This window comes from Sinocyclocheilus grahami, unplaced genomic scaffold, assembly GCF_001515645.1.
Source record: "Sinocyclocheilus grahami isolate Dianchi unplaced genomic scaffold, SAMN03320097.WGS_v1.1 scaffold1020.1, whole genome shotgun sequence".
Lineage (NCBI taxonomy): Eukaryota > Metazoa > Chordata > Actinopteri > Cypriniformes > Cyprinidae > Sinocyclocheilus > Sinocyclocheilus grahami.
Genome location: NW_015506199.1, coordinates 83,277 through 106,032, shown reverse-complemented (window position 1 = coordinate 106,032; position 22,756 = coordinate 83,277). Strand labels below are relative to the sequence as shown.

General features: G+C 40.2%; 1 protein-coding gene across 1 annotated transcript in view; it reads left to right on the top strand.

The window, feature by feature from the left end:
• The window catches only part of LOC107565717 (solute carrier family 2, facilitated glucose transporter member 4), a 71,704-nt gene extending 49,745 nt beyond the window's left edge, over positions 1 to 21,959 (top strand). The window contains exons 5-11 of the mRNA XM_016250981.1: positions 4,842 to 4,957; positions 6,515 to 6,677; positions 7,131 to 7,318; positions 19,384 to 19,488; positions 20,955 to 21,056; positions 21,277 to 21,480; positions 21,587 to 21,959. Coding sequence (XP_016106467.1) covers positions 4,842 to 4,957; positions 6,515 to 6,677; positions 7,131 to 7,318; positions 19,384 to 19,488; positions 20,955 to 21,056; positions 21,277 to 21,480; positions 21,587 to 21,811 — 1,103 coding nt within the window. The 3' untranslated portion in view covers positions 21,812 to 21,959. The remainder of the gene's footprint in view (positions 1 to 4,841; positions 4,958 to 6,514; positions 6,678 to 7,130; positions 7,319 to 19,383; positions 19,489 to 20,954; positions 21,057 to 21,276; positions 21,481 to 21,586) is intronic.
• Positions 21,960 to 22,756: the final 797 nt, after the last annotated feature.

The following is a 22,756-nucleotide window of genomic DNA, read 5'->3' as shown; positions in this document are numbered from 1 at the left end:
TTTAAAAACCATTTTTGGGGGGGGGAAACCCCCCCAAAAGGGGGGTCCCCCCCCCCCCCCCCCCCCCCAACCCCCCCGGGATTTCTTCCTATGCCAGTCTTGAATGCCTTGGGACTGACTTAGTGGTTCTAGACGTGATAGACATAACAGGACGAGGCTCTGGAACGACAGCCATGACTCTGGAATGGCCATTTTGTGGAAAATCTAGGCTTGCAGACATTTTAGAAAAAGTCTCCGAGCTGGCAGCCATTTCGTGAGCAGTCTCTGGGTTCCCTTTCATGGGAACTTCGAACTGCGTCCTCTAGGGGTCGCTATGGGGAACGCCTCATCGTGACCCGTGTCTGAAGCATACATTGAAAAAACACCAACTCGTTGGCCGGCGACAGCCATGATGTCACTACCGGTGCAACTATAGTATAAATAGGCGCCGGGAGCACACATCATTCTCTTCTTCGTCTTCATTGACTGTTCTGTTTGAAGCGTGCATTTCCAAGGAAAAAGTAAGAGCTATCTCTATTCATTATTGCGAACACTAGCAGAGCATTTAGAAGGTGTGTGCATCCGTGTCATCGCTATTTGACACCCGATGACACACACAATCTATGCATTGTTTGTTTGGGCGAAGAGCACGCACGCGATGTCCTCGAGGGGGCAATCTGCGTGCATTGCGAGTGTTTTCCAATGAAAAAGCTCCGTTCTCGTTTGTCTCTCTTTTCGAGTAAAGAGGGGCAGGCATCTGCTTCCCGCGGCTGAGGCACGGAGGAGAATGAGCTCGTGGGGATCTCAGGTGGACCTGGCCGATGGGTTTAAAGAGGGGCTTTCCCTCTCGCGATCATCTCTCTTTAACATCATCTGATCCAGGGGCCAGTGCTCTGCTGGGTTCAGCCCAGGAAGAGCAGGAAATGGATGAAGGGAGCGAAGAAGCTGAGGCTGAGCCTTCTCAATCCTCCTGCTCTGCTTATGACGAGCTCTTAGAGGTTATGGATCGCGCCACGGCGAGGCTTGACTTGCCGTGGAAGCGGACTAAGGAAGTGACGTTGTGAGGTCGTCTCGAGGAACGTTATCTTTCTGGCCATAACTCAGAAGGGAGCGAAGAAGCTGAGGCTGAGCCTTCTCAATCCTCCTGCTCTGCTTATGACGAGCTCTTAGAGGTTATGGATCGCGCCACGGCGAGGCTTGACTTGCCGTGGAAGCGGACTAAGGAAGTGACGTTGTGAGGTCGTCTCGAGGAACGTTATCTTTCTGGCCATAACTCATAGCTCAGGTGAGCCTTCCTTTCCTTTCTGATCTCCATACTGAGATCGAGAAGGAATGGAAGAGGCCGTTTTCCTCACACATCCATCGGTTTCAGCATACCAGTTATGCGAACATCGAAGCGATGCGCAAAAACGGCTATCAGAGAATGCCCCTTGTAGAAGAGACGCTAGCCAGATATCTCTCTATGGGTTAGACATCGTCTCTCAAAACTCCCTCCTTGCCATCCGTGCCCCTTCAGACTACATCTCTCTTGAATGGCAGGACATACGCAGCAGCAGGTCAGGCTGTTGCTTCACTGCACACGATGGCGGTGCTCCAGGCATACCAGGCTGACCTGCTGAAAGACCTGGATAAAGGCGAGGGCCTTTCTCCTGATGAGATGGCTGAGTTGCGCCGCACCATGGATCTTGCTCTCCATGCTACTAAGCAGGCTGCCTCTGCCATGGGCAGATCTATGGTGGCAACGGTAGTGACGGAGAGGCATCTGTGGGTAAACCTGGCAGACATCGGGAAGAAAGAAAGGGGTTTTCTTCTCGATGCCCCGGTTATGCCATCTGAACATTTTGGTACCTCCATTGAGATGGTGGTCGAAAAGTTCAGGGAGGCGAAGGCGCGCTCAGCGGCCTTCAAAACCTTCATTCCACGAAGGTCCAGGTCTGAGCCCAAACAACCCAGGGGTCCTGGCCCGTCTCGGTTTGAGGATCAGAGACGAGTACAGAAGGCTAGTGTCATGACTCGCGCTCCTCCTCCACCTAGGGGTAGGAAGTATCGTGTCACGGGTCACGACGAGGCGTTCCCCATAGCGACCCCTAGAGGACGCAGTGTCTCGTTCCCTACTCAGGGAACCATGGTTACGTAAGTAACCTGAGATGTTAGCAGCCATCTTGGGAAGAGGCTTTGGAGTGGGAGATACTGCAGGAGTGCTGTGTTGCTCCTGTTGGGTACAGGCAGGGTCAATCATCAGCAAAAAAAACAATGGAGGCAACGCAAGGCATAATCAATTAACAAGTATAAGGTCATGGCAGGCAGCAAACGATCAACAATTGGCCCACGATAGAAAACTGTCCTGGGATCAAAACTAGGCTAGGCGAGGCAAGGAACAAGACAGAAAAACAAAGGAACACTGAATGACTAAACATACAGGCTAACAATCATCAGCAATGTGTTTTGAGTGTGTGTGCATCATTTATAGTCCTTCTAATATGAGGCAGCTGTGAACTGGTAATGAGTGCTGATGAGTCCGGGCAAAGATTATGGGAAATGGGTCCTGGGTGAAATTATAAAAGTCAAGGGATGGAGCTCATGGGCACTCCAGCTGGTAATCGTGACACAATATGGTACAAGATTATCCTATTTAAAACATTGTGATAAATGAGTTAGGTCAAAAGCAATCTAAAAATAAATCAAAAATAGTTTAAATATATTATGTATTAATGTAATAGTATAGGGTGACCATCCGTGCCATTTTCCCAGGACGTGTCCTGGCCAGGATTTCTATATTGCCTAAAATATCTAGGTTTTGGCTTTGTTTGCGTGTGCAGACAGATGACATCAAAATACTTCGAGAGCATTTTGAAAGCATAAGGAACCGTCTGTATGGTATTTTGATGTCATACACCGATCGGTCTGCACACGCAAACAAAGCCAAAACCTAGATATTTTAGGCAATATAGAAATCCTGGCCAGGACGCGTCCTGGGAAAATGGCACGTATGGTCACCCTATAATATTGTATTACCTAAAATGTGTAATAATGAATCACATTACTAACTACAACTTTTGTCATGTAATTTGGAATCAGTAATGGACTACAATTTGTAGGCAATCTACCCAGCACTGTTTATGCACTAAAGCCAGTATAAACTCTTGCACAATCTGCATATTTGTAAACTCTCAAGACAGAAGTCACTACCTGAACCTCACAGTAATTGGCTGTGCCCTTGCATTTTCACTTGATATTTGTATAAATTCGAGACTGCAGATTGTTCAGGCAATAGTGGAAGGTCACAAGATGCATGGCCTTGTTTTATTGCTGTGTTGTGGATACATGGTGGAGCACTTCAAGAGAATGGGTTCATCTTACATTGCACGGGGATGGAAATTTATGGCAGCAGTATAAGCATGCAGCAGACATCAGGCGCATCAGGTGCAACATGCACACATTGGTAAAATATGTACTCAAATAGCAAACAGAGAGAGGTGGTCTCTCTGTAACAATCCACTATACCAGAGTTCTTTAAACATTTCTTTTCCCTAGGAACCCTCCACCAAGCTAGATTTCTTCAATAAGATTCTTATATTATATAATGCTGAACTGATTAGTTAAAGATTTATAAATCAGTTTGATATTTTCTAAATTGTATATGTTTTTATATAGACTGATTAGCTACAACATTAAAATCACCTGCCCTGATATCGTGTAGGTCCCCCTCGTGATGCCAAAACAGTCCTGATGCTTTGATGCATGGACTCCACAATATTTATGAATGTGTCCTGAGCTATCTGAATTTGGGAATTTGGAGCCGAAGGCAACACCTTAAGCCCTTTGTCATGTTCTTCAAACCATTCCTGGACAATTTTTGCAATGTGGTAGGGTGCATTATCCTGCTAAAAAAGAGGCCACTACCATCAGGGAACACCATTGCCATGAAGGTGTAAATGTAGTTTGTAACAATATTTAGGTAGGTGGTACTTGTCAAAGTAATATCCACATGAATGCCAGGACCCAAGGTTTCCCAGCAGAACATTGACCATAATAATCCTAATAATCCCCAACCACTTGATTGGCTCTATGACTCTCTCTCCTCTCCACCTGTAACTGGTGTGTGGTGAGCGCACTGGTACCGCTGTCCTGTGGCTGCCGTCGCATCATCCAAGTGGATGCTGCACACTGGTGGTGGTTGATGAGAGACCCCCCATATGATTGTAAAGCGCTTTGGGTGTACAACAATACACAATAACGCGCTATATAAATGCATCATTCATCATTCATAATACTGCCTCTGCCAACCCAAGTAAATGATGCACACGCAAGCCTGATCTAAAAGAAAACATTATTCATCAGACCAGGCAATCTTATTTCATTGCTCCATTGTCCAGTTCTGATGCTTACATGCCCATTGTAGGCACTTTAAAGGTGGACAAGGGTCATCATGGGCATTCTGACTGGTCTGTGGCTACGTATCCCCAGATTGTAACAACACAGTCAGTTATTCACTGATTACTTTGTTTTCTATGGACCCTGGTTTCTGTGGCACTACATTTTTTATGCATTTACATAAAAGCTAAGTAAAGAGTGGACAAGAGTATATATTATATTTAATTAACATTTACACAATAACATTATATTTGTATAGTGATGAACACATTAGTTAATGCACAGTCAAAAAGTTGCCATAGTATAGAGATGTCATAGTATATGAAGTACGCACACACGTAAATTAGCATATTGAGATGATTTATGAAGGAACATTTGTTTTTTTATCACAGGAATAAGCTGCATTTTAAAACATTAAAATAGAATGCAGTTATATTAAACTGTAATAATATTTCACAATATTACTGTATTACTGTTTTCTTCATAAGGGTTTGCGTCAGGATTGGTGCCCATGTATGTTGGTGAGATCGCCCCTACCACTCTAAGAGGAGCTCTGGGCACTCTGCACCAGCTGGCCATCGTCACTGGCATTCTTATGGCCCAGGTACAGTAAAGTCACCTTTATTTATATAGCTCTTTACACAATACAAATTGTTTCAAAGCAGCTTTACAGTAATAAACAGGAAATTAATGATTCAGTGATGCAAACAGAATTTAATTCTGCTGTAAAGCAGCTCTAAAAACGCAATAGTAACAGTCATTATTCAGTTGAAATCAGGTAATTGATTTAGTTTGGTTGCAATAACTCTGTAAAGTTCATCAATTATGGCATGAGTTCAATTCATCTATAAACAGCTCAGGAGAGAACAGTGATGTCATCATCGAGCTCAGTTCAGTTCTCATTCAATAGTGTCTGTGGGGGGGTATTTATATTTTTATCTAGTACCTAGTACTACATCATGCTAGCTTTTGGTGATGGGAGTTGAAGCTAGCCATAGGGTATGTGCGGAGGACTTGTTATTGTGGTTTTTCCTGAGAATCTGTGCTGATGGCTGTCTCTTTGACAAGGTCTTCACAGGGGATCTGCCTCTATGGCTCGTCTAGTTGTCATGGTCTCCACTGACATTCAGGGCTGTTGTGGTCATCTCTAGGTGCTGATCCAGCATCTGGTCAGGATAAGATGCGGATCCGGGTGACTACGGTAACCTTGGAATAAGAATGAGACAGACAAACTAATATCAGAGTAGATGCTATTCCACTTATAATGTAACAAGTACATTGGATGTTAAGTACTCCTGGTTCCAGTTGACCTAATTTAAGCAGCCTAACAATCCTTTAAGGGATATGAATTACTGAAAAGGGATAATGTTATGTTAAGTGTGTTAATGTTATGTGTATGCCAGGTTAAAGAGATGGGTCTTTTAATCTAGATTTAAACTGACAGGGTGTGTCTGCCTCCTGAACAATGCTAGGAAAACTAGAGTTTGGATGCTAAATAAGAAAAAGGATCTACCACCGCAGTCAATTTCAATATTCTATATTTTCAGCTGTCCAGAATTTTGAGATTTAATGGACCTGAAGGTCTATATTGTGATAAGAGCTTGCTTAAGTCATGAGGAGCTAAACTCAGGACTTTGTAAGTAATCAAATATACACAATGTTACTAGATAAAATATTACTAGAATCAGAAAGTATGACCATATTAAGCCTGGTTCTCTATATATTGCATTTTGTATCAGCTGGAGTTTGTTTATTAAGCCTGCAGGGCAACCACCCAGCAAAGCATTACAATATTCTTCTAGTCTTGAGGTCATGAATGCATGTCAACTCTGTCATGTCTATGTAAATATTTATTTATTTTTTGCATTCTGACACTAAGAGCATATTTTATAATTTAGATATATTTTTAAGATGGGAATAATGTGGTTTTACAAATGTTGCTATCAAAGACTGATATTAAAAGATTGATTTGTTTGATATCAAATCTTACAGTATCTTAATTTCTAAAGTTCATTCAAACAGTTTTTTATTTTCTTGTTTTTAATTTTCCTTTTTGAACTCAGAACTTTATGGCATCAGTAATTATAATTACAGTGACCAGTCTTCAGTCCTCTATTATTTCATTATCAATATTATTTTCCCTTTTCGTTATTCTCTTCAGATCTTAGGACTGGAGTCCCTGTTGGGCAGTGAGCAACTGTGGCCGGTACTGCTGGGTGTTACCGTACTCCCTACAATCCTGCAGATGACGCTATTGCCTTTCTGTCCTGAGAGCCCGCGATTCCTCTACATTGTCCGCTGCCAAGAGCACCATGCAAAAAGCGGTGTGTCATACTACACAACACTGAATCCTGAGAACGCATACAGGAGCAGTGTGCCATAAAAAACATTTTGAGATGTCTGAACATTTGAACAATGCTTCCCTTCTGTTTAACCTTTATGTCATGGCATAACGAACGTGTAAATCGTATAAATTATATCTGCTCATTGAACCTACCGATAGACAGTCAGCTAGGCTACCACTGGGAAAAAAATTAATACTGCCTAACCACTGGCAGATTATAATTTGTAATAATTTATATTCATGTAAAAAAAATAATTGTAAATGTTTAAAAAGTATTATTTTATATGTACTTTTTATGTTAGCCTACATTTTTATAAATATTGTTCAAAATCAGTTAGAACGCACTTTTATCATAATCCAATATCATTTTAATTGATAAACACGCACACTCAATACTGAAAACTTCAACCTTCCTATTTTCTCTCTTCTTTAGCTTTGCGGCGTCTGACTGGCCGTCTGGAGGTCAGTGAAGACTTGGCTGAAATGAAGGAGGAAAAGAGAAAGATGGACATGGAGAGAAAAGTATCCATTGCTGAGCTCTTTCGCTCTCCTCTGTACCAGCAGCCCATCATCATTTCTATTCTGCTGCAGCTCTCTCAGCAGCTGTCAGGAATTAATGCTGTGAGTGCTGCAGATGTGCTCAGTTGATCAACTAGGAAAGAAACAGATAAACTTAAATTACTGCTAAAAGGTTCATATAAAAAGCTAAATGCAGCTCTGCTAGAAGGTTCAAGCACCTTTGCTTCAATAACTGAATTAGTTCTCTTCATTGCTTCATGTAAATCTGAATCAATTAAATAAATGTAAATATAATTGACCTGGCCTTGCTGATATGGTGGCACAAAAATAAAGTGGTTACACCACCAGTCAAAAGTTTTTGAACAGTAAGATTTTTAATGTTTTTTTAAGAGTTCTCTTCTGCTCACCAAGCCTGCATTTATTTGATCCAATATGCAGCAAAAGCAGTAATATTGTGAAATATTTTTACTATTTATAATAACTGCTTTCTATTTGAATATATTTTAAAATGTAATTTATTCCTGTGATCAGCTAAATTTACTCCATCCTTCAAAAATCATTCTAATATGCAGATTTGCTGTTCAAGAAACATGTATTATTATTATTATTATTATTATTATTATCAATATTTAAAACAGTTGAGTAAATTTTTTCAGGATTCTTTGATGAATAGAAAGATCCAAAGATCAGCATTTATCTGAGATAAAAAGCTTTTGTAACATTATACACTATACCATTCTAAAGCTTGGGGTCAATAATAATTTTTAATACTTTTATGTAGCAACGATGCTTTAAATTGATCAAAAGTGATGATAAAGGCATTTATAATGTTACAAAAGATTTCTATTTCAGATAAATGCTGTACTTCTGAACTTTATATTCATCAAAGAAACCTGAAAAATTCTACTCCGCTGTTTTCAACATAATAATAATAATACTAATAATAAATATTTTTGAGCAGCAAATCAGAATGATTTATGAAGGATCATGTGACAGGAGTAATGATGCCAAAAATGTAGCTTTGAAATCACAGGAATGAATTACATTTTAAAATATATTCAAATATAAATCAGTTATTTTATATAGTAAAAATATTTCAAAATTTTACAGTTTATGCTGTATTTTGGATCAAATAAATGCAGGCTTGGTGAGCAGAAGAGACCTCTTTAAAAACATTAAAAATCTTACAATTCAAAAACTTTTGACTGGTAGTGTATCACTGATTCTTGAGAAGTGAGACAAAACGGTGCAATATTGAAAAAATAAAGCCTTGTACTCAGACAAATGAAACTACATTTTGTATCTTACATGTACTAAGCTACTGAGCTATTCCACCTCCCAACTTTTCTCTTTTTTTTTATCAAATTGTGCTTTTTACCTTGCCATCACTTATTTTGCAATCACGCAATCAAGATGATTTTAACATTTCAAAACACATTCTCATGCTAGCAGACAGATTACACATGTGACCAACAATTCCTAAACAAATTCATCATCAAAAAATCATAATCAAATATTATCAAAATATTTATCTGACGGATGTGATATAGACATGAATAGTCATTTTTGAATCAATCAATTACTGTATTAAAACAAACACAAACGGTGAGTATTTTATTGTTTATAAAGCTTTTATTCAAGATTCACATTTAAGTATATCATTGGAACACAATTTTCTCATCTCAGAACAGTATGTCTGCTCTGCATCTGTTATGGTAATAAGGTAACTTTTAGAAAGAGTTAAATGAACAAATAAAACAATTAGTTGTTACCTCTGTCTATTTATATTCACCAGGGGCCTCATTTATAAAATGTGCGTACGCACAGATTTGATCTTAGAGTGTGCGTACGCTAAAATCCACGACAACGTTCATATTTATAAAGAAAAATAGCCTACATACCGCCACATCGGGGTCTGAACAGGCGTATGCACTTTTCCTTGTGGCAAAGTCGGAGTACTGGAGTACTTAAACATCTAAGCTGCAATAATAATAAAAGCGGAGCAAGCACCGACTTCATTATTAACAACAAAGACACAGTGTAAGAGATTAATTGTGTAGTGTAGTCAGATTTTTTATTAACGGGAGTTTTTGCGAGATTAAACTGACCTTTTTAGTATCCTAATGTTACAGTTATTTACTCGCTTTCTGTACACAGTTTATTCCATGTTTTTTTTTTTTTTTTTTACAAGAGAACTTGCAAAGTCTTGATTTACTACTAATGCGTAAAATAGAAAAAAAAAATGTATAAACGCATCTCCGACTGTTTAGCCTAAGCATAGGCCTATGTTGAGCAATAACGGTTTTTAATATATTCTATTCAGTAACATTGTTAACTGTTTTTATTTATAACATCTGCTGCTTTGCTTCTGTGAAAATGAATAGAGACATCAGCCTTAAACTTTGTTTTTTGTCATTTACATCAGTTATATTTGTATAAAATACACTATATATTTTTTTGTGTCAGTACATTAATGGCACATTTGAACAGCATTAGTAAACTGTGTAAATATAAAGAAATTTGCAGGTCTTTTCAGACCGGAGACCATAATCGTGTAACAATTAATTTTATTATGATATGAAACGCCCAATTTTCCTTTCAATAATGTTTTTTAAAGTTTTGCAAAAATTTCGTGATATTAAACGTTTTATTAATTGTCATAGCAAGTGATTTTAAAAGTAGGTTGGCTCACTTTTTATAAGATGACTGAATTCTTAGTTTATTCTTACATTTGAAAACCTAATTGTTTTATAATTACTATTATTATTAATTTAATTTATGCATTTAGCAGACACTTCGACTTACAGTGCATTCAGGCTATAATTGTTTTTTTACCAGTATGTGTGTTCCTTGGGAATTGAACCCACAACCTTTTGCGCTGCTAACGCAATGCTCTATCACTAAGCCACAGGAACACCGGTTAATATTATCATATAATTATTATTATTATTATTATTATTATTATTATTATTATTATTATTATTATTATTATTATTATTATTATTATTATTATTACTGTTGTTTCTAGACGTAGTAATTTTGATAACAGTCAATTGAAAAAATATAACAACACACAGTTTGTCCACAGAATAATTACACATTAGTAAATAAAAAGTGTCCCTGCACGAATCTCTGCCTCCGCCAGCAGGACCTCAATTTCAGACTCAGTAAAGTTTAGTTTTTTTTCTTCTCTTTGTGCCCGTCATTCTCAAACATAAAAATTTGGAGAAATTCGGATATTGGCATCTGCTCTTTTATATGGTAATGATATTAATTAGGGGCGTTTACAAGGCGGAGATCTGACACCAGTCAGCTGCGCACAATTTCAAGATCGTTTGCGAATTATAAATGTCACATCTGGAAGAGAGGTGTACGCATGTGTTTTTGTGCGCACGTTCATTTTCTCTGAATCACACTTATGCACTTTTGAGAAATTATCTTAGAACAAATTTAGGACGGTTTATACGAAATATTTTTTAAATGAGGCCCCAGGATCTTAATATTCACATTTAAACATCTTAACAAATTATCCAAAAATGACCAGAACACATATGATCAGAATACAAGCTTAATTACAGATATGTTTTATCCAGTGTTTTGTGTTCCCTCAGTGTGCAAAAGGCTCATTAATGCAGACGCACAAAAGCGCTCTTTTCTCTATCGTGGGGACTTTTATTTTGGTGGAATGCCGTGCATTCTGTGGAGTGCTTCACAGCGATATGATGACTGGCTACCACCTCCACCATGGCCCTCTACTGAACCAGTGTCAATATCTCCAAAGGGTGAGGAGAGAGAGATGGTCACCATCATAGACAGAATGATGAATGAACTCCAGTTAATGAAAAAGAGTGCTGTGGCCAGCTCAGCAACTCAAAGTCGTCTGTCTTCAACCCCTAAGAGACCACCAGTTAGGAAACTTCATGATACTTCGACTCAGTGGTCACACTATTACTCACCAGTCACGAGCTGTCCTACTGGCATGGACTGGGCTGAATCTGGGCCTTCATTTAAATGCTTACCAGGGCCTCACAGGAGTCAGTGTACCTCCTCCCGAGAATGAACTTATCAGCCCTCATTAGCTACAATGGAAGAGAAGGAATACTATGGGCCAACACCGAAAATCCCCCTCTTCATCCATAGGGACCCCATGGAATTATCCAGACTGAAGCTGGCCCTAACGAATGTGTTGCCAAGGGATGCCAGTGAGCTTTTCAAATATCAGGTTCTTGTGGACCATCTTGAGGTTGGAGAAGGCTGTCCTTATAGCCGATTCATACATTAATTCGCCTATGCCATACTCTGATACCATGGTCGCATTGAATGAGAAGTTTGGGCAGCCACATCACATCGCCTTAAAGAAGATTGCTGCTGTCATGGACTCACCAGAGATAAGGCGAGGAGATACAGCAGCCTTTGAGAGGTTTTGCTTTGCATGTTCAGTCACTAGTGGGCATGTTGAAAACCCTAGGCCCGGCTGGAGAAACTAAGATGCGGCTCGCATGTTGCACGGCTGCTCACGAAACTTCCACCTGAGTTGAGGGCAAATTTCCGCCGCCAGATGTATCAGCGACCTGGCTCTACACATACATTGCTTGACTTGGCAGTGTGACTCCAGTATGAATCATGGTGTCAGGGTTACGACATCCCATTCAACACCCGAGTCCTAGGGTCTTTGAGCCACAAAGCTGAGGCGAATCAGTAGACCAGCGGCTACAGTGCTACATGGGGCAGAGAGCTCTGCAGAAAGTAAGGCTGTGAAGCGAGAGGGTCAGAGCCCCTCAGAGTCCAAAAGGTGAGGTAAGATAAAGCCATACTGCCCATATTGTGAGAATTCAAAACACTTGCTGAATAAGTGCACAGCCATACAGAAGCTCACAAGGGAGGAAGTTATAGAGTGGATCAAGGTGAATAAGAGATGCTGGAGCTGTGGGAGATCCCACCAAGCAACACAATGCGACCTCAAAAGACTCTGTGACCTGTGTCAAGGAAAGCACTTGAGAGTCCTCCATAATGTGAACACCCGTCCAGCTGCAGAGCCACCCAAAGAAGAGAGTTGTCAGGTGAACACTAGTAGTGAGGTCCTTTACCTGGACCGGCCATCAGCTTCAACTCGTGTCCTATTAAAGTTTGTGAGAGTGCTTCTTCGGAATAAGGACCTTACTCTTGACACCAACGCAGTATTGGACGATGGACGCACTATGCTCCTCCCAGAAGCCGTTGACCGACTTGGATTGCAAGGCAGACAAGAGGATCTTGTCCTTCGCACAATACGGCAGGATGTCCAAATGTTGAAGGGATCATCCCATCTCCTTCTGCATCTCACCCCTTGCACATCCCAGAAGAAGCTTTCGGATTACAGAGGCATTCACATCACAGCGACTCAGCTTGGCGGATCACTCATATCCCACCTCCATGTTGAAGAAGAAATATAAGCATCTGGCAGGCCTCCCTATCAAAGCATTCGAGCATGCCAAGCCACTTGTATTGATAGAAGCAGGATCACCCCATCTGCTTACCCCCATCGAGCCAGTGAGGTTGGGTCCACCAGGAAGGCCGGCAGCTATCCGTACAAGACTAGGTTGGACACTTCAGGGGCCTGCCCACCTCATCCAATGGACACAATACGCACAACAGTGTCTCCTTACCAGTGTTCCATCACAGACCACAGAGTTGATGAGGAATGTTGAGAAGCTTTGGCAAATAGATGTGCTGCCATTCCAGATTCACATATTCAGTGACGCTTCGGAGAAAGCCTATGGCTCAGTTTCTTACCTGCATACCGAGGACGCTCAGGGCCAAGTCTTCCTGTCATTCCTGGCAGCGAGATCAAGAGTCGCTCCCCAGCAGCGATATTCAGTTCCACGTCTAGAGCTCTGCGGTGCCCTAACAGCAGCCCAGTTGGCAAAGGTGTTGGAGAATGAGCTGACCTTGAAGATTGACCAGATCATCCTTTGGAGCGATTCCACCATGGTGCTCACCTGGCTACAGTCAGAATCATGCTGTTTTAAAGTATTTGTGTGTACTCGTGTAGCCGAAATCCAAGAACTCACAAACCCAGATGCCTGGCGCTACGTGGACTCATCACTGAATCCTGTCACATGGGGTAAGACTTTAGCGGAACTTGCTTTGCCGAATCGCTGGAGCCAAGGGCCCTCGTTCCTCCACAAGGGACCTGACTTCTGGCCAACCCAACCTCCTAAGCTGCTTGATCCAGATTCTTCAGAATACAGAAAGTCAGTCTCCTGCGGTATTTTGACTAACATGGACTGGCCATGTTCTCTACAAAGTGGCCAACACACATGGAAGGATCTGGTTGAGTCTGTGGTGCGTGAGCTTCACGGTGCAATTTCAAGGCAGCAGAGAAAGAGCTGCATGAGACATTTGATGGTCTATCCTCAGAACTTCAGTAACCCTGTTACTGCTTCAGATTACCAACAAGCAGAAATGGTGATCTACAAGAGAATCCAGCATGAGAAGAACTGCACCACCTCAAGGAGGGCAAGCCGGTACCTAATAGCAGTCGCCTACTTACCCTGTCCCCGGAGTTAGACCCAAAGGAGGTGAGCATACGTGTTGGTGGTAGATTGCAGCGGGCTGAAGCTCTCGATCCTGCATTCAGACATCCGATCATCCTGGATCCTAGACATCCAGCCACCAAGCTCTTTATACAGGAGTATGACTCTCGTCTTTGCCACCCGGGTCCTGAACGGGTATATGCAGAAATGCGCCGATCCTGCGCGGGAGAGAGGCGATCTGTCATGTATAACATCTCTGTAAGGAGTGTAGAAGATGGAAGGCTAAGCCATCGGTGCCCAAGATGTCAGTCTACGTCTTCATAAGCCGGTCTTCTACTCCACTGGTGTAGACTGTTTTGGGCCTTTCCAGGTAAAGTTGGGACGCCGCTCTGAGAAGAGATGGGGCATCATTTACAAATGCCTCACCACATGAGCGACGCACCTGGACTTCCTACACAGCTTGGATTCAGACTCCTTTCTAATGAGCCTCAGAAGGTTTATTGCCCGTAGAGGTACACCAGCTGAACTCTACTCGGACCAGGGCACTAATTTCAAGGCAGCAGAGAAAGAGCTGCGTGAGACATTTGATGGTCTATCCTCAGAACTTCAGCAACTTCTAATGAAGCAAAAGATTGCCTTTCACTTCAACCCCCCAGCAGCTCCCCATTTCGGTGGAACATGGGAGCGAGAGATAAGATCAGTTAAATTTGCTTTGTATACAGTTACAGGAGCTCAGCCGGTCTCTGAAGAAGTACTCTGTACTGTCTTGCTGGAAGTCAAGGCAATGCTGAACACAAAGCCGCTAGGATATACCTCATCCAATATTGCAGATCTGGATGTAATCACTCCGAACATCCTCTTGATGTGGCGGCTGAATGGTGCTTTACCCCAGTGGGTATACAACAAATGCGAAGGCCTGAGCACGAGAAGATGGAGGCACTGTCAGGTTTTGGCTGACCACTTCTGGACTAGGTTCATAAGGTACTACCTGCCAACCTTACAGCACCGGCAAAAGTGGCATACCACCACAGTGGATATTGCAGTCGACTCTGTTGTTCTGTTGATGGACCCGCAACTTCCTAGGACTCTTTGGCCAATTGGCAAAGTAACTAAAGTACATCAGAACCCTGAGTAAGGTCAGCAGATGTCCAGATTAAAGACAAAATCTACACCAGACCAGTTGCCTGCCTCATTCTCCTCCCAGCTATCCCAGAATCGGATGAGGAAATGGATTCTGCCGTAGGGCCTACAGAAGAGGCTGATAAGTGAGCCTTTCCCAGGGACAAATTGTACACAATTTGGGGGCGCCTGTGCAAAAGGCTCAATGCAGACGCACAAAAGCGCTCTTTTCTTTATCGCGGGAACTTTTATTTTGGCAGAATGCAGTGCGTTCTGTGGAGTGCATCACAGCCCACTCGCAATCGCAATCTAGTATTGCATCAGCCATCATTGGTCCTCAGCGGGAATGAACCATGCAATTCCGTGACAAATGGCAATCATACGATTATCTTTATGGTCCTTTGAATGTTTAAGTTTGTGTGCATCCAGAGAAAACCACACCCACATACATGAGTGTATGCTGACCCGTCAAAGGACATAAGGTTCAAGATGACAGTGCTCTGCATCAGTATTAATGCTCATCTATAATATGTGCACAATCTGAGAACTGGTTAATGCACTTCGCTATAACCTGGCTACCCCCCTCTGCATATGCCTGTAACAATAAATCTGTTGAACTCGATTCCTTCTCCGGCTTTGGTGTTCTAACTGGCACACACGGATCAACTCCACCTACTTAGGAATAGCTAGCACCTTACAGTCCTTAGCCCCTCAGCTACATTTGATGCAGAGCAGTATCATCTTGAACCTTATGTCCTTTGACAGGTCAGCATACACTCATGTATGTGGGTGTGGTATCGCACGTACATCTGCACTTTGTTGTTTATAATGAGAGAATTCGCGAGTCAGAATTCAGTCAGCACGCGCTGAACAACAGAACTCCGCTGTTTCAGTGATGACTCATCTATAATATGTGCACAATCTGAGAACTGGTTAATGCACTTCGCTATAACCTGGCTCCCCCTCTGCATGTGCCTGTAAAAATAAATCTGTTGAACTCGATTCCTTCTCCGGCTTTGGTGTTCTAACCAGCACACATGGATCAACTCCACCTACTTAGGAATTGCTAGCACCTTACAGTCCTTAGCCCCTCAGCCTTATGTTCCCTGAATATTATGTTCCCTAGACCCTAACTCTGCTAGAAGTGTTGACTATCAATCCACAAAAGCAATATATGCTGTACATTTAGTATTTATACATTATTTAAAAAAAAAAAAAAAACTATTTTATATTTAATATAATTAATTATGACTTCACATTGAATGTCGACTCCGTCATTGGCCCGTCACCACCGTCAGACAGAAAATCACCACTTATGGTGGTGACATCTGAAGCTGATCAAATATTGACAAATTTGGCATTTCTTTCACAAAACAAATGGAGTTCATGTAGTAGCCATTTTGTTTTCTCTGTTGATGCTATATGCTAACAGAATCTGTTTCGGGAGAATAAAATTATCTAACCATTTCAAGTAATTTCCTCAGAAATTGGAAGATGTTGACATAATGGTTGTGACAAAGGAAATATTAACATTAGGATTAAAAAAATTCTAAAACTATAAAACTTACCAGAATCTGTCTGACACTGATGTACTCTGCAGAGGTGGAATGTGGCAAGGGGGTCCGTTAGAGTGACAGCTGCCCCTGATATTCCCTGATTTTTTAAACATTATAATAAATGTCTGATAGTGTTGAAAAAAAGTGGGGACACAACTTTGAAACCTTATGAAACACGCATGTGTCCTTGAAAAACAACCTTGTTTTTATATGCGATATTAAGTGTTTTTTCATCATTAAAAAACATTTATTTATATATATATATATATATATATATATATATATATATATATATATATACACACATACACAGTGGTCAGAATTGTTGGTAGCCTTGGTAAATATGATCAAAGAAGGTTATGAAAATAAATCCTTTTGATCTTTTATTAAAAAAAATCACAAAAATCTCAAAAAATTTGATTGGAGAATAAGAATTTAAAATGGGGGGGGGGAGATATCATTATGAAATAAATGTTTTTCTCTAATACACATTGGACACAATTAACGGTACCCTTTTATTCAATACTTTTTGAAACCTACATTTGCCAAAATAGTTTTGGAGTTTTCTCCTAAAATGCCTGATGAGGTTAGAGAACACCTGACAAGAGATCAGAGACAATTCCTTTGTCCAGAATCACTTCAGATTCCCAGCTCCATGATGGTGCTTCCCCTCTTCAGTTCACCACACTCATTTTCTATAAGGTGTAGGTCAGGAAACTGGAATGGCCATAGCAGAAGCTTGGTTTTGTGCCCAGTGACCCATTTTTGTGTTGTTTTTAAGGTTTGTTTTTAGATTATTGTTCGGTTGGAAGATCCAAACATGGCCCATTATAAGATTTCTAACAGAGTCAGTCACTTTTAAAAAATTTTTATCTGTTGGTATTTGATAGAATCAATGATGCCATGTGTCTAAACAAGATGTCCAGGCAAGCAGAAATATAGGCCCACAACATAAAAAAATACAGCAGTATATATCATTGTAGACATGGGGTACTTTTTATCTGTGTTCACCAAACCCAACTTGACGGTTTGCTGCTAAAAAGCTTGTTTTTTAGTTACATCTGACCATAGAAGCCAGTCCCGTTTGAAGTTCCAGTCGTGTCTGACAACTGAATATGCTGGAGATTTTTTATTTTTTTTCTTGATTTTTTTATTGAAGCCCTCCCAAATAACATGTGGTGATGAAGGTGATGTTTGATAAATTTCTTTTTTTAAAGGTTTTCTGACCCCGAAACTCAACCTTTTTCTGCAATTCTCCAGCTCAGGGGTTCTCAAACCTCTCCATGAAGTACCCCCAGCACTGCACATTTTGTATGTCTCCCTATATCTGACACACCCACTTCAGGTCTTGCAGTCTCCACTAATGAGCTGATGAGTTGAATCAGGTGTGATAGATGAGGTAGACATTCAAAATGTGCAGGGCTGGGAGTACTCCAGGACAGGTTTGAGAACCACTGCTCCAGTTGTGATCCTTGAAGAATCTTTGGCCACTCAAACTCTCCTTCTCACCGTGCATTAGGACGATATAGACACATGTCCTCTTCCAGGCAGATTCATAAAATTTTCTGTTGATTGGAAAAACTCTCCTTCTCACCGTGCATTAGGACGATATAGACACATGTCCTCTTCCAGGCAGATTCATAAAATTTTCTGTTGATTGGAACTTTTTAATTATTGCTCTGATGGTGGAAATGGGAATTTTCACTGCTCTAGCTCTTTTCTTAAAGCCACTTTCTAATTTGTGAAGCTCAATTATCTTTTGCTGCACATCAGAAATATATTCTTTGTTTTTTCTCATTGTGATGGGTGATTAATTTGGCCTTTGTTTTCCCTCCTATTTATATTTCTGTGAAACAGGAAGCCATGGCTGGATAATTTCATGTTCATAATCACAGTCATGTTCATAATGGTGTGCTCAAAATTGTGAATATGAATGGGAATTTATTTCAGATATATTTTACTCATAAGAATTTCTAGGGGTACCAGTAATTGTGTCCAACGTGTATTTGAGAAAAAAAAAATTCATAATGATATTTCCCCCCCATTTTAAATTCTTATTCTCCAATGAAAAGTTAGATTTTTGTAAATAAAAGATCAAAAGGATTAACAATGCTGATTAATTTTCACAGCCTTCTTTGATCATATTTACCAAGGGTACTAACAATTCTGACCACGTGTGTAGATTTTTTGCTTGTAGATATTACTACACTTCAAGTGAAGTTAACCTGTGGCAAATTCAATTGAATGGGTATGATTTGGAAAGGCACACACGTCTTAATAGAAGGTCTAACAGCTGATAATGCATATCAGAGCAAATACCAAGCCCTGAGGTCAAAAGAACTGCCATTAGAGCTCAGAAACAGGTTTGCGTCAAGCCACACATCTGTTGAAGAGTTCAGAAAAAAATTCTGCTTCATTGAAGGGTCACAGAAGCCAATCAAATATTTCTGGAGAAACCTGAAAATGTGCATCTGCCCCCATCCAACCTGACAGAGCTTGAGAGGTGAACAGGTGAGGTGAAGAATGGCAGATAATTGCAAAATGCTGATGAGTAAAGCTTGTCGCATCAAACAAAAAAAGACTTGAGGCAGTTAAGGTGCTTCAGCTAAATATTTAGTTAGTGTATATATATATATATATATATATATATATACATATACACACATATATATATATATATATATATATATATATACACATATGTGTGTATATATATATATATTTACATATATGTGTGTGTGTGTGTCAGAGTATATTTAGCATGAACCTTGTAATCATTTATGGTGATATGGGGAACTTTTAATAAATTTTTAGTTTATGGCAGTAAGAATTCTCAGAATGGTAAACTGAAATATATGATCTGGGTTTCACATCAGAGATTACAATGGAGTCCTTGCAAGTTATTTTCTGCATACCTTAGTAATGAACCTATTTTATTTTTTTCCCCTCACACTTGCTCTTGCTTTCCACTGCTCAGATCTTCTATTATTCAACTGATATCTTCAAAAAGGCTGGGGTGGAAAGTCCAGTGTATGCCACCATAGGTGCTGGAGCTGTCAACTGTGCTTTTACCATAGTCTCGGTACGTAAAAAAAAAAAATCTCATGAATCTTTAAATAGGAACTAACAAGATATGGCAAATTAGTCTCAATTGAGACTTAAAGGGATAGTTCACCCAAAAATGAAAATTTGATGTTTATCTGCTTACCCCCGGGCATCCAAGATGTAGGTGACTTTGTTTCTTCAGTAGAACACAAACGGAGATTTTGAACTCCAGCCGTTGCAGTCTATCAGTCGTATAATGCATGGCAATGGTAACAAAATCTATGAGAGTAAAAAAAACATGCACAGACAAATCCAAATTAAACCCTGTGACTCGTGACGACACATTGATGTCCTAAAACACGAAACGATCGGTTTGTGAGAGAAACCGAACAGTATTTATATAATATTTTACCTCTAATACACCACTATGTCCAACTGTCTTTGGGCGCGTGCACGGCATCCGGTGCGTGAGGTGTGTACGCACTCTGGCGTAGTTTACGTTAATGGGTGTGTTGATATCCAGTCGAAGAGCAATCAACCATAACTTCAGGCAAGCAGGCTCAGAAGTTGGGAATACGTGGAAAGTCACCACTCCCGAATGAGTTCGCACGAGAGAAAGTAATCTTTTAGTTTTAAGTCGATTTGAACAATCCGAATAAGCGTAAGTAAGTACCATTTTGATTAGCCGTCGTACCTACAATGACTGTGCACTGTGTAAACAATGAGTGACGTATACGTGCGAGATATCACTTCCGGATATCTCGCACGTATACGCTTGCGAAATCACTTCCGGATATCTCGCACGTATACGCTTGCGAAAACTACACCAGAGCACGTACACACCTCACGCACCGGATTCCTGCGTGCGCTCAAAGCAGTTGGACATAGTGGTGTATTAGAGGTAAAATATGATATAAATACTGTTCGGTTTCTCGCACAAGCCGATCGTTTCGTGTCTTAGGACATCAATGTGTCGTCATGAGCCGCAGGGTTTAATTTGGATTTGTCTGTGCATGTTTTTTTTACTCTCATAGATTTTGTTACCATTGCCATGCATTATACGACTGATAGACTGCAACGGCTGGAGTTCAAAATCTCTGTTTGTGTTCTACTGAAGAAACAAAGTCACCTACATCTTGGATGCCATGGGGGTAAGCAGATAAGCATCAAATTTAAATTTTTGGGTGAACTATCCCTTTAAGAGTTTCCCATAACATTGGTAGATCAAAATAGAACAGATACTGTTGAGCAGATCTCAGTGCTTTTTCAAAAGCGTGGGCAGAGCAGTCATGAGAAGATAGTCAAATTCAATAAAAACAATTAAAAAAGTAAACAACTTAAATGTAGCACTGCAAAAAAGTTTTTTTTTGTCTTAATATTTGCAAGAAATTCAATTTTTGTAAATAATTAATTAAAAATCAAACCATTTAAACTACGTTATTAGCATAAACCAAGTCAAACTACAAACTTTATATGTCTATGACTCACTTGTCCAATCAACAGCTTTTCCTGGTTGAGCGTATGGGCCGCCGGACACTCCACATGCTTGGACTTGCTGGAATGTGTATCTGTGCCATCATCATGACAATTGCCCTCACATTACTGGTCAGTCCCACAACAATTTAATATTTTTTTTCTTTATAGATTCACCATGATGTTATAAAGAGTTACTGAAAAAATACACATAATAAAATAAGAGAAAATCAGTTTCTACACTACAGACTACTTGAGAAATTATAATGCAGAAGCTGGTTGTAAAATTAGCATGTTCCTTGTCAGTGAATGCTGTCTGAGTTAATCTTACTTGTGTTGTCTTTGTTCACAGGAGACTGTGCCATCAATGAGCTACCTTAGCATGATGGCCATTTTTGGTTTTGTTGGCTTCTTTGAAGTGGGGCCAGGACCTATCCCTTGGTTCTTTGTGGCTGAACTCTTCTCACAAGGTCCCAGACCAGCAGCCATGGCAGTAGCAGGCTGCTCCAACTGGACTGCCAACTTCCTCATTGGCATGGGCTTCCAGTATGTTGCTGTAAGTGTACAGGAAACAACTTTTTTCACTAGCAATGGTTTACTTACCTACTTATGGCATCAAAACGTGCTATAAATCCATTACATTCAATCTCTCCTTACTGCAGAACCTGTGTGGTCCATACGTTTTTCTCATCTTCGCTTTGCTCCTCCTTTTCTTTCTGGTCTTCACCTTCTTCCGTGTTCCTGAAACGCGAGGCAAAACTTTTGACCAGATCTCAGCCACCTTCCACCGTCATCCACAAAACATGATGGACATGGACCTGGACATGGATCAGGGGAAGCACAGTACAGAACTGGACTACCTAGGTTCTGATGGGACAGAGAACTGAGGCTTGAGAGCAAGAGAGATGGTGAAAGGGGGGCCAGAATGACCACAACTGGCCGTTCTTGAGGCTAGGAGAGAAAAATGGGATGGATACCAAAAACAAAACATTACTACTCAGAAGTATGGTGACGCATTGCTGCCACACACATATTTTTTCCACTCAATTATGTCGTAATAACGAGATATGTCATGTCGTTTTAATGACATCTTTTCTCGTTAAAACGAGATGTTTTCTCGTTAAAGTGACATCTTTTCTTATAAAAACGAGATATGTCGTTAATATGACAATTATCTCGTTAAAACTACATATTTTCTCGTAATAACGAGAGTTAAAACACATTGTTTCTTGTAAAAACGAGTTAGGCCTATGTTGTAAAAACGACAATTATCTCGTTAAAACGTCATCTTTTCTCGTTAAAACAACATTTTTTTCTCATAACTACATGTCATAAAAACAATGTTTTCCGTTATTATAAATATATATGTGAGCGAGCTAAGCTAGCCTACTGTCCGCGCTGCTGTCGCCACAGTCTGACATAAGGATCTGCACGCTGCTGAAATTATTGAAATACACTGTTTTAAATGTATTTTAAAGTAATGGTTTTAATTGTAGCGGCATGTTTATTAGGATTAATCTCCAATCTGTCTACAATATATTTGCTATCCAATAACTGCACTCAGACCCATGACTCGTTTAGGCTATGATCAGATCAAAACGGTTATTTTTGAATAATCGACTCTGGGCTTAATATTTCTTTATTTGAATGACTGAAGTTTGATTTAACAACAAATCGAAATACGAACAAAAAGAAATAGAGATTTTCTAATAGGCTAATAATAATAATAATAATAATAGTAGCCTAATAATTATTATTATTATTATTATTCGCCTATTAGAAAATCTCTTTATTTCTTTTTGTTCGTATTTCGATTTGTTGTTAAATCAAAC